The following is a 17,433-nucleotide window of genomic DNA, read 5'->3' as shown; positions in this document are numbered from 1 at the left end:
TTTTATTTGAGTTCCTTATTCCTGTATATATACACTACGAATAAATCGATCTGACCAACCTCGTTGAGACGCATGAGGGGGAAAAAAAAATTTATTTCAGAATTTGACAAAGGAATCGATAAAAAAGTAAAAGGGACAATACGTCCTTGAAATGTCCCGCTAGTTTTTCTGTAGAGCCGGCAGTATATAGTGACCATCGAACTATCAACGAGAAAGTTAATAAAAGCTCCCTAACCCTTAAGACGCGATCGACTCAAAATAAAATTCGTGCTGGGTTTTTTCCCCCCTTCTGAATCGTGCTGGATCGATCAAAGTGGCACGGGCATCACATTATAATATACATCTGCGTGCACACAAAGCACAGGGCCACGCAATGAATGTAGGACAATACAGGAATTTTAAATTGTTTTAAAGGACGAATAACGAAGCAGTGACACTTTCTAAATTATTTGAGTCATTTTGACAATCAACTAATAATTTCTAATCTCTTCAAAGTGTTCTGACCAATTTAGATTCTTTTGTCTAATAATGGACACCACACACAAGATAACGTTTACTTAGCCACAATCATGATTACGATTGCTACTGAAATGGAACAATCGGAAAATAACTCGAAACTGGAATCAGGTGATACATGACTTAAATTTAGAATTGCTTTATTTGTGTTGACTTTGACTTGACAGCCTAATTGGCTAAACTTTCTAATTGAGAAAAACATTTCAAGGCCTATTACCGTAAAGGCTGAAATCGCACTCGATATATCCAGACCACCTTGAAATAAATTTTCAGAATAACCATAAAAGAAATTCCTTTATGCTACATTTTCCGACCGAATAAATCCTAAAAATGGTAGAACTACCTACCATATGTCATTCTAAGAAGAGTTTGTTTCAAAGTTAAGTTTATTTTTTTTCTGATTTCACAATCGGCACTTTTACTATACCTAAATAACTTGTGTCAAAATTGTACCGCATTGCATTGGAGCCAAGCTCCGGGCAGGAAACCTTCTAGATATAGTTTTGGTGAACGTGATTACTCGAGTATTGCTAGATGCGCATGACATATTAGGATGGATTGGTTTTCCGAAGAAATTTAACGATACTGGAAATAAGCAAGCCTATACTTATACAATTATACTTTGTTTTCAGTCGCATATACAAAACTTTAAAATGTGTATTTTTTGAAAGTTTTACAGAAGTTCGTTGGAAAACTTTCGTAGTACTGCTTGCCGGTAGAAATCAAAGATGACGTGACTGGCTTTCTGACACAGCTCCATGGCTTTTTGAAAAAGTTGATAGGGAACTTGGCCTTCACAGTGGCTCAGAATTAAGTTGTATTTTTGACTGTCAAAAGCAAAGGTAAACATTGCTTTATAACCTTCCTGTAATGGGGAAAAAAGTAAGTTAGGCACAACAACAAAAAATGGGGGAAAAAAATTAGTTAATTCTTAGTGGAAATCATACTTTGACTGTGCTGATGCATGGGTCTAGGACAATTCTATCCTTCTTGTCTACCAAACAAGTCACTGCAGCTACAAGACACTGCAGGGGTAAACCCGAGTCAAGAAGTGCAAGGCACACAGCATTGATGGAGGCTGCTAGCAACTAGTTTATGGAAAATGTGAACAACTAATTCTTGATCAAAATAAATTTGTTGTGGTAAGTGCTTACAGTTCCACCATCTTGCATTTCTTGAACTGTTATGCAGACAGCTGTTCGAGGGTGCAGGTTCGTCAAAATAATGTGATTACAAGTGGTCTTGATGAGTTTCTCCTTTCCACGCTCAGCAACACCTAAATAAAAATGCATTCAATATTACAGAAATAATAATACACAGGATAAGTTATTAATAACCTGGCATTCCTGTTTTTGGCTTGTAGTTTAGTTCAATGTACATTCTATCGGACAGTTCCTTTTGAATTTTAGCCTCCAAAGGTCCATAAACTGAAGCCATTACCACAGTATTCCCTGAAATGACAAGTCAATAAAATAAAATTTACCGACTTGGACAAAATAACACGAAAACAGCGTGGAAAAAGTTACAAATCTAAACTTACCTTGAGAAAACATCACCGAGCCATCTGCACGTGACAGTACGCTTTGTTCGCACTTTAAAGCACGAATGCTATTCTCTTCAGTCTCCATGGCGAATAATAATATTGCAAGCAATTCTTTGTGATTGAAAAAGTATTCAATAATTCAGATTAAGAACGCAGCCCTGTTTCTGCATAAGCAACGTGATCGTAAAAAATACATGGGGTTGACGGGTCGGCAACAGCAGTCTGCAGATGTCTCTAAGTTACCATGGCAACCATTTACTTAATCACACAAAATATAACTTTTAACTCCATGAATTTAAAACAACTATTATATTTGTAATAAAGAAGACCTGAAAAATTCACAATTTTCCAATGTAGCTATGAATATGTATTTTTCATGGATTTCGTTCGTTCAGTCACGAGAGAATGGCAACGCTGTTTTTGGCCAGAAAATTGTGAGCAAGCCAAAGACGGATCTCCGAGTAGCGACAGTATTTATTAGCTCGGCAGACTACCAAGTTATCGTGACTTGAGCTGCACGGTCAGAAACACACACACACACGTACGTGAGTCTGTTTCTGCATTTCTCGAGAGAACGTAAAGTGTGCTAGTGTGTGTGTGTGTGTGTGTGATGTTTATACGTGAATTTTTTGTGTGTGCCATCATGATTGGGAAACCTGCGTATTAATTGAATTTAGTTTGGGCATTTCCATTAGCCAGTCCCTCTTATTCGCACCGACTTTTTTCATCACCAACGTGTTATCACGCGTTGTGCTGCTCCCATCTGTGTTGGTTTTAAAACAGTCGTGTTGCTCAGTTTTGTCGTGCAATCAAGTGGAGGTAAAAACCCAACCTTTTTTCTTTGAAGAAGAAAGAAAAGGAAAAATCTAAGTGGTGCCAGGGCGGGAGAACGACGAAAGAAAAGGTGATCTCAGCCCGAGGCTATGTGACATTCCAATCAACCTGTTGGTTGCTGGAACCCGTTTTTTTTTTTTTTTTACTCCATTGCTCCCACCTGATTGCACACACACACACCAACCACACAGACTATTCCAACGAAAAAGGGCCAGTTTTGTGTGTGTGCGAATTTCACTGCCATCCAAAAGTCAAACTTCGCCATAATTGTGATTGTGTTTTTCATAAAATTTTGGATCCAAGCTCCATCATGGATGATGGTAATGGTCAGGTGACCTTTATGTTCCAAGTTGGACTGGTACGAGACTTTATCTCCACGGATGCCTCCCAGTTAACGCTGAAAACGCTCAAAGATTTGGCCTGCAACTTTATTAATCAACGGGTAAGTGTTTTTGAACATTACACGCCGATCCAATTACCTCCACGTCCATGCATCACTATACACCTGACAACGCCTTTATTGTAGTAACCAGAGAGCTTTTTTGTTTTGATTATATTACGTCATCACTGTCGTTGCTTAAGTGTGTTTGCCGTGTATATTTTTGCCTTTTAAGTTGCTAAGCTGTTGTATTCGGAATTTTTCTCCATATTTTCCCATCCACTTCCACTGGGAACTGTTGACACAATCCTGCTTTAAATGATCAATAAGGTTGGATGATTAGAAATAATCTCTTTTCAAGAGGGGGCCAATCGATTTCTTCAGCAGCCACGTTGCGATATTGGATTTAGGATGATTGAGATGGAAGGAAAAATGTCTTGTGCATTGACATGTCAAATATTTGATGAAACTCGTTCCTTTTCAAGCTTTTAGCTGTTGCTGACGTTTTCTGTGTTACTATCCAGGATTTTGGCGAATGAATCCTAGTCCCATCAGTTTGTTCACGCAATTCGCCCTTTTTTGCCCTCTCCAGATTCATTTCCTTTTTCCGGCGGATCTTTCTACGAATAGAAAAAAGGAAAAAAACCTTCTGGGCTTCTTTTCTTGATTGGGTCAACAACAATGGGAATTAGAACCCCCGTCACAAGGACCGACGATGTTGTAGCTGATGTTCGTTGCCCCCTTATTCTTTTATTTTTCCATCCTCGTGATTCGTCTGTAAGACTCACTCACACGCATAGAATGTTGACCTTGGGGGAAATGACTCGTCCGCTGGGGAGTCTAGTAGGAGGAGCCTAAAAAGAAGAATCACGCACATTTCCAAAACGGATATGCACGAGCTTTGCCCTCCCCATTCTTGAGCATCTCAACACTGTCGGGATCATGCTTTCACGCTTTATAAAACCCTGGCGTTTGGATCTGAGCCGAAACTATTATTGTTCGATTTTCTTGCCTCTTTTTTATGGAGTGTGAGAGGACTGTTTTTTTTATTTTTATTTTTGGGAACTTTCCCAGATTTCCCTTCTCGTCCATCTCAGCTGAATGTGACGAGACGATTTGATTAATGAGTTAGTTGCCTTCGGCGACGTCTGCAAACTACAACTCCCTCAGACTTCCTCCCGCACACTCAGTCCCGTTAACTCTTTTGTTATTCTATTCGTGTTTCTGTAGTGCTGCCATCTGCTCCGTTGCGGAATTCGTCACAACTCTGCAAATCGACTCGAGCACATCCCCCTTTCACTCCCGATATATATATAGAGGAAGGAAATGGAATTGTAATAAAAAAAAAAAAACAGACAAGAGCCAGAAAAGGGGGTGGGGATTGTAATCGTAAAAAAACGTGGAAGTCAATCTCGGTGGTCTCTTTTGATTGTAGTATTTTCCCAACTGTATATTATTTTCTCCAATAGTGGAAGTAGAAATAGTGGTTTGTTTCTTTTTTCAAATCGAAAAAATGAACGAATGTTCTTTTCCAAACCCCAAAACACGAGACTTCCGTTTCCTTTACCACGTCGAGTCGTGATTTTGACCCATTTTGAGGTTCTGTGTATTTTTCTCTCTCGGTGGGAGGGGGGTGTGGCTTAATGTGGATTCAATCCCTGGATCGCGGCCAGTGAGCAGTCGGAGCAAACAACAGCAGGCGAAATGAGGCCTTGCGCTCATTTCGTATGCTTCAAGTTTTCGGGATTTCTAAGACTGACGGGATAAAATAGAAAACAACAAACTTAGCGTTCACCACCAATGCGTGATCAATCAATCGGTCGGGAAAAAAGGAGGGGGACGGTCGAGCACACTATAAATGTGTTTTTCCCTTTTTATTTTCTTCTTCTTCTTCTTTGTGCGTCTCTTTTTCGACTCGCTAACCAACTTGGCCGCCAGCTGCAGCAGCGCGATCGATACCAAACTCTCCTCCCGACTTCTGCAACTTGTGTGTCCCTTAGCCGCCCAAAGCCTTGTTATTTGCTCTCTCCCTCCCGTCTCTCTGCCCACTTTTGTCATCGGGACTTAATAGTAGTGGTCGTGGGAGAAAATTTCGTGACCCGGTAATTCGGTTGTCTTCTTCAATTTTTGGGTCGGTTTTTTTTTCGCTGTCGGCTAACAATTTGGCCAGCAGCGATTGTCGGCCATTCACATTATCCCTGATCGTTGTATTCATTGACTGGGCTTTTGTCGGAATACTAAAATATATCCCCAGTCAAAAGATATAAAACAGGGATCCCTTTTCTTTCTTTCCTCAGAGAGTTACTTTTAAAAAGCTATCATCTCGAGCTCTAGCACTCAGTATTCTGGCGGCGGCAGCAGTAGTGTTGATGCGATTTTGGGTGGTGGTGGTGGAGGATACCCCCCCACTGCCACCCCCCGAAGGATGTTTCAATGCGGTGGTTGTTGATGCGGGAGTAAGCCCAACCCAACTGAACAGCCGTCGGCCCTTTTGCACGGCGCCAAGAGCGTGTTTTGACTTGCGGAAGCGTTTCTACACACTTTCAAGTGGCATCTTCTTGGATTTTTCTGATCTGAAGCGCAATGCGGAATAGAGGTCATAAGGAATGGAGAAAAGAAATGTGTCGGGATTGATATTTTCCTACCCGCTGCTATATGCAACATCCCCTTAAATACCGGGATCTAGCGATCCTTTCATCCAGCCAAGACAAAGTATGAAGTTTTCCTTACTCAACATCTAAGCTCTTGTAAACGCATTGTCATATGATCAGCTCCCTCAAGCTCTCTGCAGATGCACAGATCTATTGTCTAGATTTTACCATGTCTTATTTATTTTTGAAAATCCTTTTTCATCCTTTCTTTCTTTTAGTTCTTGGATCATGGCATACCACGACTCAACGAGTGCGTCAACCTCTTTCGTCACGACAATACCAAACCCAACATTTTGCAGCTCATCAACTCTGCCTCGGAGATCACCGACGATACACTCGTCGAGATTGTCCTTTCGGGTAAATTGGAAATGTCTCATGCACGACCGTTTTTATTTTTATGTATTCACTCACTCTTTTAATCATTTCATCTGCAGCCAACATTCCCCAAGATGGCGTGCAAATCCGTCCGCACCAACTGAACGTGCACTCGTACAAGTCGCCTGCCTTTTGCGACTTTTGCGGCGAGATGCTCTTCGGCCTTGTCCGCCAAGGATTGAAATGCGAATGTAAATCACACTCTGAGCCGAAAGATAAAAAGTCCGCCGACAAAAATGTTGTTTCTTTTAACGATTTTTCTCCTCTTTTGATTGGTTTTCCCAGTTTGCGGCTTGAGCTTCCATAAAAGATGCGTCTACAAAATCCCCAACAACTGTTCGTACACTCGGAGCCGGCGGTCGTCATCGTCGTTGACGCCGTCGCTATTGACGCCGTCACTTTTGCCGCCACCATCCAATGTTCTGCCTCGCAGCCCGTCCGACTCCATGTCCTGCAGTGATGAATCCATTACAGTTAGCGTCATGCGCGTAATATAATGAGATCAACCGTAACTCTCTCTCTCTCTCAACGTTCTTCATCTCGGAATTCTTTTTCTTCCTTTTGTGCAGAGCGTGTCCAACAGCCCGTCGAGCGGCAGCACCAGTCCGAGTATTCAAAAACACGGCCGGCCTTCCATTAGCGCCGGACGTCCTTTTTGGATCGAGAAGGAAATGGCGGGCCGCATCAAGATCCCGCACACATTTGTCGTCCACTCGTACACGAAGCCGACCGTGTGCCACTTTTGTCGTAAGCTCCTGAAAGGACTCTTTAAGCAAGGTCTCCAATGCCGCGATTGTCGCTTCAACGTCCATCGCAAATGCAAGGACAACATTCCCAACACGTGCACGGGCGAAGCCCCCAAGGAGCCAGGAGTGGAGACAGGTATATAGATCTTCGCAGCAGCTGCTACTTGAGACAGACACTTGAAGCGTTGCCACTTTTTCTCTTTTAGACACGGAAGGAACGGACGAGCAATTGGCTCCTATGGCGGACGGAGTGGACGAAGACAGCGATGACGACATCTCCATTACACACAGTCACAACATGGTAGGACATGATGTTGCACATTAGGACCGTTTTAAAAAAGAGCGTTTGTACTGAGAATTGCCTTTCTTTTTTTAGCCCGATGATTGTATCCCCGAAGTGGCAGATGACATCACGATCAAAATTCGACCCAGCAGGTAACTTGACCGTAATGAGTTCCGAGGAAAAAGAAATCGTGAAACATAAACTCGTTTTCTCCTTTTCCAAGTCCTACAATGAGCAGCAACATCCCGCTAATGCGCATTGTTCAATCGGTGAAACACACCAAAAGGAGGGGCTCCAACGTTCTCAAGGAGGGCTGGATGATTCATTACACCAACAAGGATCCTTCCGTAATAAACTTACTAGTAAATGACAACAAACGTATTAGGCAAGTAATTGGAATCTGTGTTGCCTGTACAGAGACGGAGACATTTCTGGCGGCTGGACACCAAGTCCATTACTTTGTACCAAAACGAAACGGGCAAACATTTTTATAAGGAGCTGCCATTATCAGAAATCTTGGCCGTCGAGACCGCCAAAGGTGAGATTAGTCGGATGGAGATGCCCTGATTAGCTTTTAATAATGGGATTTCCTTTTTAACTCTCAGATCGCATGCACTGTTTCGAGTTGAGGACGGCCAATGTGGACTATTACATCGGCGAGGATCCCCATTTCGGACAGAAAGAGAATGGCAACGGAGCCTCTGCACTTCCGCAGGCACTTGAAACTGGCCTTGGTGTTCATTTGGCCAAATCATGGGAAACGGCCATCCGTCAGGCTTTATTACCCTTGACAAATAACTCGCAAGGAGCTACTGCGTCACCGTCTCCCCTGACAAGTAAATCAAACGTTCAATCTAATTTTAGAACTACACTTGTAAGCTAGAGATTTGTTGACAGAACCGGCTGCAGGGGATAGTAATAGTGACAGAGAACAAGAAATCGGTTCGGATATCGGACAAGTGTATCAAATCTTTCCCGATGAAGTGCTAGGATCTGGCCAGTTTGGTGTCGTCTACGGAGGTGAGTGATTGATTTTATTCGCCTAGCCCATTGTTTACATTTTGTTTGGACCCTATAGGAGCACATCGCAAGACAAACAGACCGGTGGCCATCAAAGTTATTGACAAAATGCGCTTTCCAACTAAGCAAGCGGATCAGCTCAAGAACGAGGTCTGCATCCTGCAGAATTTGTCGCACCCGGGCGTGGTCAATTTGGAGCGCATGTTTGAAACCCCCGAGCGTATTTTTGTCGTCATGGAGAAACTTAAAGGCGACATGTTGGAGATGATTCTCTCGAGTGAAAAGGGAAGGCTGTCTGAGCGCATCACAAAGTTCCTCGTTACCCAGGTACTTTTACCGCTGCTTTTGATTTCTTATTTTTAGTTTCCATTTTAACGATCCGAGTCAAATGCGTGACCTTTCCCGTGCAGATTCTCGTTGCGCTGAAGCACTTGCACAGCAAGAACATTGTTCACTGCGACCTTAAACCGGAGAATGTTCTCCTTTCAACCAATGCCGAATTCCCGCAGGTTAAACTGTGTGACTTTGGTTTCGCTCGTATTATTGGAGAAAAATCTTTCCGACGATCTGTGGTTGGAACGCCCGCTTATCTTGGTATGTATCCCGTTTTGATTTCCCCGCTGAAATTTGATATGCTAATTGGGCGTGATTTTTCAGCTCCAGAGGTGTTGCGCAACAAGGGCTACAATCGATCGCTGGACATGTGGAGTGTTGGCGTTATTGTCTACGTAAGTCTAAGTGGCACATTCCCTTTCAACGAAGACGAAGACATCAACGACCAAATCCAAAATGCAGCCTTCATGTACCCGCCTAGTCCTTGGAAGGAAATCTCTTCTGACGGTAAATGATCGCATCTCATATTGAAACAAAGTTTGATTTTGATTGTTAATATTTTTTGAAATGCAGCCATCGATTTGATAGCCAATGTGCTGCAAGTGAAACAGCGAAAGCGCTACACTGTTGACAAGTCGCTCAACCACATTTGGTTGCAGGTCGGTTTTTGAATTCCATCTTTGTTCGGTGCTTTCCCCGAGGATATATTATTTGATCTTTTAATTTCTCTTTATTTATTCACAACAGGATTATCAAACGTGGTGTGACTTACGTGAACTCGAGCGCCAAATCGGCATCCGCTACGCCACCCATGAATCAGATGACGCCCGCTGGGAGGCTTATAGACGAGAGCATGTTTTGGATAACGGCGAAAATTTTAACGCTGCCTACGGTAGACTTCGGCTTTAGAGTAAATGGCCAACGAAAAGGAAAAAAAAAATAACGGGATAGACAATAATAGCATGAAGAGCAGGTAGGGAGGGGGGAGTAGGTAGGGCGGTGTCTCTCTTTTTCTGTGGTTGTTTTAATTACAACGGTGGCCTTTTCCGTCGCGCTTATTCGCTGTTACGCCCAATTCTTTTGCTCTCCTCCCCACGTTTAAGAGAAAAGAGAAAACAAAACAAAACAAAAAAAAAATGTAAAGTTTCTTCCAAGTAGAATTTTTGTCTCAAAACGAGAAGATGTGCGTCTCAGTGTATTTAGATAGATTCGAGATTTCTGATAAAAAGAGTCGTCAACTTGCAAGTAGATGATTTTGTAATCGTACCGATCCGTTTCTGTCATTATGGATATCCAATTTCTTTATTTTATTATTATTCGAAAGGGCTAGAATTCTTTTTGGCTATTTGCCAACTTAATCTATTATCATGATAGCGTGCAGCGTGCTTAGTTGTATCTTCCAGTGCCCGATATTTTTCGTCTCCTTACTCTTCTTCTTTTTCCACTTGGATAAATTTGTCCTTGTTCGTCTTGCCTGTCCTTTTTTTGCCTCTTTCTCTCTCTCGTTGATTATTTGATATAATATTTCGTTACAAAACGTCTCCATTTGGTGCTGGGCTCTTTTTCCACCCGATACTAGTTTATACGTGTATAAACACAACTACAAAAAACAAACAAACAAACAAAAATACAAGAAACTACTAAAATAAAAATGCCAGTTTTTACGGTCGCTTAATCATCTCTTCCTGCAAAGCTGCCAGTTGCCCATGGGAGAATCAACACATGTTGTCGTGCAGTTGCTGCTTGTCTTCCTCCGTGATCGACCGTCGCAATATCCCGATTATGTGTCGCGTGTCTAAATGACAAAGAGGAAGAAAAAGGAGCTGAATCAGCGGACAACAGCTGGACGACGACGAACACCGATTAAGGTATAATAAAGGTGCATATATCACATAGCTTAACGATCTTATAGTCTGCAAACGTTGTGTGTCGGAATGTGTGTACAGTATGCGACTCTTATTATTTACCTATGAAAATCGATAGCACGGAAGAAGGTGGATTCTTCGTTTCATGTTGACATTTTTCATGATGGATGTAGTCTCGATGGTAATTTTTTTTCAGTGACGCCCCATCATTATTCAATTGGAAATCGTTAAGGTTGGAATAACTCCTTGTTGTTTGCCAACCAATTTTTTAAATGTTAATGACGCAATGCAAATGTCGAGCACAACATCCGTTCGACCATTACGTAGTAGGAAGACTGCAGCCATCCAAGCAAGATGACTACGAAACGGGACCCGATGAAGAAGAAGCTTTACTCGATGAAAAAATTGTCGAAAGAGTTTGCTGACAACACTTCGATGCACGGTCTTAAATTTATCGCCCAGGACGAAGCTACACTGGCAGAGAGGTATTCTAAATCATTGCAAATAAAAATTATTTCGTCTAATGTTAATTGTTTAAATCAGGATTTTATGGATTGCGCTTTTTATGGTTGGCTTGTTATTTGCCGTGGTTTTCTCGTGGAATTTGTGGGAAAATTGGAAGCAGTCGCCCGTTCTCATTACCATTCAAACTGCCAATTATCCCGTAAAACCAATTAACAACTTGAACGATTTTCAAACTCTTTACTGCTCTAACAAGCCTTTTTTTTTAAACTCGCTTCGGGTGTTTTCAGATAAAAAACTATCATTTCCCCACTGTCACTATATGCAGCGTGAACAAAGTTTCGACTCGAGCTCTCGGCGAATGGATGTCCACGGAAAAGTAATGGTCTCAAACTTCGATATTGTTGCGCCCATTAATGGTTTATTTCAAGTTGGTGAAAACAATTCCTTTTAATTTTCGTAGAGCGAAAAGTTTGAAATTGAATGAAATAAGAAGAATTTTGGAGATCATGTCGACTAATCGAGTTGAAAATGAGGAAGAAGTCGCCAAACTTAGCCAACTTTTATTTCAGGCTAATATAAGCAGCAACGATGAAGGCTACGAAAAACTTATGAACCATGTAAGAATTTCATTGATAGCATTTATAGTCATGAAGTAATATTTTAAAATTACTTGTTTTTTTTGCAAAAACATTTAGTTATCACCAAACTGTTCAGAAATGGTAATGCATTGTTCCTGGGAAGGCAAGGAAGAGGATTGCGCCAATATTTTCGAATCGGAAGCGACCGATGATGGCTTTTGTTGTTCTTTTAACTCGATTATTATTCGTCGCGATGCCCATTCCAACACAAGGAAAGAGTTAAGACGAACACAATTTTATTCTTCTTCATCTGATGTTGGGCTACCTGTACAACTTTATCTGACATTTGCTAATTTTAGACTGAGGTATGCCAAAACTAGTGGAGTGTACGCCGGGCTTACGGTTCTGTTGAATGCAGAAATTGCGGACTATAACGTCACGTCGTCTTCTATAAGTGGCTTTAAAGTTGATCCCCCTAATCTTGATTGAAGAACGAAGATGACATTTCTCTTGCATTAGGTCTCTATTCAAGATCCGAAGGACTTTGCTCGCACTGGACGTATCGGGTTTCTTGCAAGCCCAGGTTCGCAAGTCGATGCTGCGGTTAATGGCCAAACTCAAATAGGAGATGATCAGCTTAGGGCCATCGATTTGAACAAAAGGCTATGCACCACCAATCAAGAAATTAATCTCAAGTACTTTGAAGACTACACGGGTTCGTACGACAAGTTAAAAGGTTCATCTTTCAAATTAATACCAACAAGTCCTATATTGCACAGGACCTTATTGCCAACTCGACTGCCTTATTACCCATTTTCTTGACGATTGTTTATGCGTCCCTTACTACTACCCAGGTTAATAACGGTTTGCAATAGCAGGAAGTAAGCAATAATCGCTCTCTTAATTGAATTATTCATTTGATGGCGCTTAGTACCGGCCCGACTGCCCGTTTGTAATTTATCGTCATATCCCTGTTTGGAGAGAGCAACTGGTAAGTTATTTCAGCAGCTAGTAGTAAGGGTATGATTTCTAATAATCAATGCTTGCTCATCACATATGTATAGAGCGAGTTGTAAAAAATGCAAGTTCGTGCGACTGTCCCGACGTGTGTACCACCGTTTGGTATAGGAACGAGATCTCTAGTGGAACTTTTCCTAATTCTGTCTGGGAATACCCTCCCACCGTTATCGAGCGTCCTGAATTCCGGGATCTGAGTACAGAGGAATTGATTGTTTACGCCAAGTATGCCAATCTTATTTTATGATAAATAGCTTTACAATTTATAATTTGTGAAATCAAATGCAGAGAGAATTTCGTCAAGCTAAACGTTTACCTCAAATCCGATTCTGGCATGTGCTACATCATGAAGGAACGAACGACATGGACGGACTTTATTTGTAAGTCATGACCGCTATCTCTCAGAATTTGTTTTTTGTTTCCTGTTATTTTTCGTAAATTAACGTCATCATTATTTCCTAATTTCTGTGGTTTATTTAGCGGCTGCTGGTGGACTCCTTGGTTTAGGCTTTGGATTTAGTATCCTTAGTGCAGCAGAACTGTTTTATTTCTTTCTGGTCCGTTGGTTCTATTATTGGTATCAGTCAAAAAGGCAGGATCAAATGATCATCAAGGTCCGTCCGTCCTATCCTTTGATTAACACAAGGCAACAGATGCAAAGGAAATCTAACAGGGTATTTACTAGCATACTTACTAGCAATTTATTACTTCCAATAATAGATTAGCATATTGTTAAAAATATTCCGTCTTCTTGATCCAACAAATCAAGGTAAATTTTGCGGATAGCCTTTCTCCGACCTACAAAGCGTGGAATCGTCATCGACACACCGAAAGCTGGGATCTATTTGATCAGCCTAATTTAATCAGATCTTGGGTCGATTACTGATAATGCGATAGTTTCCTTGTCTGCTCACGTTTTTATTAACATTTTTTTTTTTATATATTCAGACTTAATCATTTATATCGCTACTCGCTACCACCTTGACATTGTTTTCTTAGCATCTTTTATTTATTTCCACACATAGCGACTGACAAGGGCTTCAATTTGGAATAGACACAAGTGCTAATAACAAGATTCTTTGAAAAATTGAAAGATTCTTCATCAAAACAAAGAAAGCATGTAGATTTCTTTTTTGTGATAAGAAAATGGAATTTACAGAATATGTACTTTCTAGTTACCTTCATATACCGTCTTAATCATCATTCTTTCGTAGAGCCCCGAAAAAGTATATAAAATGTGGAAAATTACCACCAGTGGACGGGTGGGTGAGTCGGATAAGTCATCGCTTATTGATTGGTGCACTTTCAGACCTGATGTTATGACTAAATGTTAATATCTACTATAGAAAAAATGAAATTGGTTAAATTTTTTTTCGATAAGGGGAATTTCATTTCTAGGGGCTAGGGCAGCGTAGTATGTTTAACATATATATATATAGCATCAAAACTTGACGATATTTTGTTCAGGATTGTTACACATAACTTGTTTTGGGGCATAACTATCAAATTGTTAACTGCCTTATCTTACTTATTACTTGCTAATGCTAAATAATAAAAAGACAAACAAGTATTGGCATAATTTTGGTTTAAGATATTTTATTAAGACATTCATTCAAATCACGCACACACATTCTTCAAATCCACGCTCCATTCATATTTCATTCACACGAAGGAAGCGAAGAAAGAGAAGAAAAATAGAAAGTCACTCTCATATTTTTGTTGTGCAAAACAAGTGCGTTCGTTTTCGTTCTCCCAAAGGGTTGTTGGTTGTTGGCGAAACATGGCGAAATCAACAGAAGCATACTAAAGCAACTGAAGATGTCCCGCCTAGATACCAGTGCTCGGACGGATGCAAAAACAAGAATCTGTTGGTTTTGTCGGGATTAGAATCTGGGGTGTCCCTTAAATCAGAATTTGTGTCGCTATCTCCATTGAACTACACAAGTAAACTCGTAATAAGTACATCAGTTTTCAAATTCCTAACTGTCAACTATTTGATACGCATCCCTCACGAAAAAAAGAGGTAAGTTCAATTTAATTAATAATCTATGGGAAATTTAACATTTCATTGGCAACCATCTCTCCATTCCATACCCATGACTTATTTCAACATGCTTATGTGTGCTTTATAAGTTTGAAATTTGAATTCGTATTTTTTAAATTAGGCGGTCGAGTTGCGTAAATTGGCAACGCCGCTTTAATTTCCACGAAAGTTTGTCTGCTCGCCAAATGCAAATGTCAAAACGGTCAAAACATCAGAATTAAGAATACTATTGTATCTTGTAAATCGTAAGCTCTAAGAGTGTGGTTGTTCGATGATTACTTTACACGCGGTTGCAACAGAGAAGTCAAACCAAGGAAATGTGTGATCTACAAATCGGCAGGCTGTCTAAGTGTTACAAAATTATGTCATCTGCTTTCCAAGACTATAAGAGTGTATGTGTCCGGTTGTATGTATCAAGCTTCATTACGGGTTCCTTCTGAAAACAACTTCAGCTCAAGGTTTTACAGTAAGTCTTTGTAACATAATTCACTCATCAACTGCTCATAAATTAATTCATTAATTAAAAACATTTCTCATTTTCCGTATTTGTAAAATTCCGATCCTTTCCCAAATTTATTCATTCTTTCTGTACTTCTGGTTACTAAATGGTTCTCTAACATGGTATAACTATTTATCTTGTATCAAGACGAACCTGATTTTTGAGATCTTCGTTAAATTTCCATTCAGTTTTGCATGTCAATAAAAACAATTCCAAGCCAAAATCACCCTTAATCGAAATTTTTCCTGGACGTTCCTGACCAAATCCAGACTTTTGCTAGAAACAGTCCATTTCAACCCAAATTTTAACGAATTGAATTTTTTTTGTCATAAAATTTCCCTCGTGCCGGCTGTTTTATTACTCGGTAGAATTTGATGCGCGTTATGTTTGACAATTTTGAGATTATGTGTCGTCACTTTATGTACGCTAGAACTAGAAGGTGATCGTCCTACTCGTCCTATTGTTGTCAGGCTTGTTTTAAGTATTTCTTAAAATTTTTATGTTTTTATTAATTTCCTTAAAAGCAAGCTGTAAATGTCAGCGATTGAAGACCACTAGACCAGAGAGTAGATTCCTTTGTTTAATTTTGGTGTAATTTTACGATAAATCTTAAGGTGTGGTTTTATGTGATTGAATTTTCATCGTTTACCCTTACCCTTAGACTCTGTGAAATCTCTTACATCTTGACAAATTTAAGTGACTGCTTAATTCTACTTTACTCCGTTCACATGGTTCGTAGGCCTAGTGAACAGAAAGTTACCGACGACGAAAGTCCAGCCATCAACTGCATTCTTCCGAGTCGCAATAATGAGTGAATGTTTCGTTTTTTTTACATGGAGTTTCGTATCAATTCAACTATTTGTTCTCTATGTGCACTCTTACGTTACTTTATAATGTCTTAAGATGAATTTAGGTATATTTTTAACATGTTTAACTGATGCAGTGTTTATTCATTATTTTTCAATTACCATTGTAGAGTTCAACCTGCAGACGGGCCGGCCAGTTTGCATGTCCTTCACGCTTGAAGGTCACGGTGAACATTACGTGTAAAACTGTCAATGCGGTGGTGTAGAGGTTGGGTGAGAAAGGTACGTGTTTCATCATTATTAAGCAGGTATAGTAGCCGCAAGGCTCAGCCATTTGGTATTCATTTTGATATTTGTTGTTGTAGACCCATCCCCAGCAACGCCAACCTAAAGAAGGAAAGGCCAGTTTTCATTTCTTTCATAGCTCGAAGGTCACGGAGGTCATAACGTAATACGTATCATGCGACGGCGGAGAGGTTGGGTGAGAAAGGTACGTGTTTCATCATTATCAAACAGGTACAATATCCGCAAGGCTTAAGAGGTGAGGGTGATAAAAAAATCGTATATAAAGGAGAGAGAAAAGGCCAGAGACATCAGTCGAGTGAGGATCTCCGACACGGAAACATCTGCTGCGCACTATCTGTCACCTTCTGCCTTCTTCACCGTATTGCCAGTTCGCATCCATGGGTAAATATTCTGTCTTTACATGGCGTTTTCTATTAATGTCAGTTATTTTCTGTTTGTTAAAATGCGAATTATTATTGAATATTATTGTTTGAATTTGTATTACTGTCTAGTTAATGGGTGTTGTATCGTTGTTTGGTGGGTCGACCACTGGTGTACCGATGTCTTCTTGGTATGGCGGATACCAAGCCGCAGACCAGTTATTGCACCAAGGTCTACAAGTACTACACTACTAAGGCACCGGAGTTTTATACCACAATTTCCGCTGCCCCGAGCCACTACACTGACGTCCTGAAGTATTACTCTGCCCCGAGTTACTACACCACCAAGGCGACGGAGTATGACTATGCATGCTGCCCCATCCTACTACATCGAGGCTCCCAAGTATTACTGTGTTCTGAGCTACTTATTGCGCCGATTTTCCTAAATACTACTCTGTTCCCAGCTGCTACACCGAGGCTCGCGCTGATTACTCCACCGAAGCGGCAAAGTACTTCTCTGCCCCGATCTACACAACCACAACTGAGGCGGCCAAGTATTACGCTGTCCCGACGTACTACAGAGAAGCTGCTCTTTCGTGCTACGTTGAACAGAAATACTACACTGATGCTCCAGTTCACTACACTACGACCGACGCTAAACCGCAGCCCCCAGGTACTACACCGAAGAAGCCGCCTATTACATAACAACGTATGCTGCCCCTCCCTACTACACCGAGGCCCCGCATTACTACAACACTGAATCGCTCAATTACTACACTACAACTACGCTGCCCTGAGCTACTACACCTACGTC

General features: G+C 40.9%; 3 protein-coding genes and 1 long non-coding RNA gene across 5 annotated transcripts; 3 read left to right on the top strand and 1 right to left on the bottom strand.

Moving 5' to 3' along the window:
* Positions 1-1,155: 1,155 nt before the first annotated feature.
* Positions 1,156-2,293, bottom strand: LOC124193207 (exosome complex component RRP46-like). Its single transcript, XM_046586919.1, has 5 exons — positions 2,057-2,293; positions 1,854-1,967; positions 1,671-1,792; positions 1,464-1,604; positions 1,156-1,381 (listed from the first exon to the last, which is right to left on the bottom strand). The coding sequence occupies exons 1-5, from the start codon at positions 2,142-2,144 to the stop codon at positions 1,190-1,192; spliced, it is 657 nt and encodes a 218-aa protein (XP_046442875.1). The 5' UTR covers positions 2,145-2,293; the 3' UTR covers positions 1,156-1,189.
* A 212-nt stretch (positions 2,294-2,505) lies between these two features.
* On the top strand, positions 2,506-9,806 carry LOC124193204 (serine/threonine-protein kinase D1-like). The gene is made up of 16 exons (XM_046586917.1): positions 2,506-3,335; positions 6,142-6,280; positions 6,358-6,489; positions 6,584-6,786; positions 6,868-7,180; positions 7,251-7,345; positions 7,421-7,479; positions 7,551-7,674; positions 7,745-7,865; positions 7,933-8,163; positions 8,225-8,347; positions 8,406-8,674; positions 8,758-8,941; positions 9,005-9,187; positions 9,254-9,339; positions 9,428-9,806. Exons 1-16 carry the CDS (start codon positions 3,204-3,206, stop codon positions 9,587-9,589), a joined length of 2,556 nt encoding a protein of 851 aa, XP_046442873.1. The 5' UTR covers positions 2,506-3,203; the 3' UTR covers positions 9,590-9,806.
* A 536-nt stretch (positions 9,807-10,342) lies between these two features.
* Positions 10,343-14,173, top strand: LOC124193206 (pickpocket protein 28-like). Its single transcript, XM_046586918.1, has 13 exons — positions 10,343-11,030; positions 11,089-11,209; positions 11,298-11,386; positions 11,471-11,627; positions 11,706-11,866; positions 11,948-12,053; positions 12,108-12,303; positions 12,368-12,442; positions 12,520-12,579; positions 12,653-12,830; positions 12,894-12,985; positions 13,086-13,279; positions 13,375-14,173. Exons 1-13 carry the CDS (start codon positions 10,900-10,902, stop codon positions 13,489-13,491), a joined length of 1,677 nt encoding a protein of 558 aa, XP_046442874.1. The 5' UTR covers positions 10,343-10,899; the 3' UTR covers positions 13,492-14,173.
* Positions 14,174-16,330: 2,157 nt separating this feature from the next.
* LOC124193203 lies at positions 16,331-17,416 on the top strand. Of its 2 annotated transcripts, none has more exons than XR_006874113.1 (3): positions 16,331-16,444; positions 16,526-16,641; positions 16,752-17,416. It is a non-coding gene; the product is annotated as an uncharacterized LOC124193203 (long non-coding RNA). The 2 variants fall into 2 exon arrangements; XR_006874114.1 differs by having other exon boundaries at positions 16,331-16,470.
* The last annotated feature ends 17 nt before the right edge of the window (positions 17,417-17,433 follow it).

The sequence above is a fragment of the Daphnia pulex genome, chromosome 4 (genome assembly GCF_021134715.1).
Source record: "Daphnia pulex isolate KAP4 chromosome 4, ASM2113471v1".
Taxonomy (NCBI): domain Eukaryota; kingdom Metazoa; phylum Arthropoda; class Branchiopoda; order Diplostraca; family Daphniidae; genus Daphnia; species Daphnia pulex.
The sequence above is the reverse complement of the archived record's forward strand: the minus strand, read 5'-3'. Positions and strand labels throughout refer to the sequence as shown.

Coding starts and splice junctions, on each gene's coding strand:
- LOC124193207 (XM_046586919.1), bottom strand. CDS start 2,144: ATGGAGACTGAAGAGAATAGCATTCGTGCTTTAAAGTGCGAACAAAGC. Junction 1,605..1,670: donor AAATGCAAGATGGTGGAACT/GTAAGCACTTAC, acceptor TCCATAAACTAG/TTGCTAGCAGCCTCCATCAA. Junction 1,382..1,463: donor CATGCATCAGCACAGTCAAA/GTATGATTTCCA, acceptor TCCCCATTACAG/GAAGGTTATAAAGCAATGTT.
- LOC124193204 (XM_046586917.1), top strand. CDS start 3,204: ATGGATGATGGTAATGGTCAGGTGACCTTTATGTTCCAAGTTGGACTG. Junction 3,336..6,141: donor GCAACTTTATTAATCAACGG/GTAAGTGTTTTT, acceptor TCTTTCTTTTAG/TTCTTGGATCATGGCATACC. Junction 6,490..6,583: donor CCAAGGATTGAAATGCGAAT/GTAAATCACACT, acceptor TGGTTTTCCCAG/TTTGCGGCTTGAGCTTCCAT.
- LOC124193206 (XM_046586918.1), top strand. CDS start 10,900: ATGACTACGAAACGGGACCCGATGAAGAAGAAGCTTTACTCGATGAAA. Junction 11,210..11,297: donor TTCAAACTGCCAATTATCCC/GTAAAACCAATT, acceptor GGGTGTTTTCAG/ATAAAAAACTATCATTTCCC. Junction 11,628..11,705: donor ACGAAAAACTTATGAACCAT/GTAAGAATTTCA, acceptor AAAAACATTTAG/TTATCACCAAACTGTTCAGA.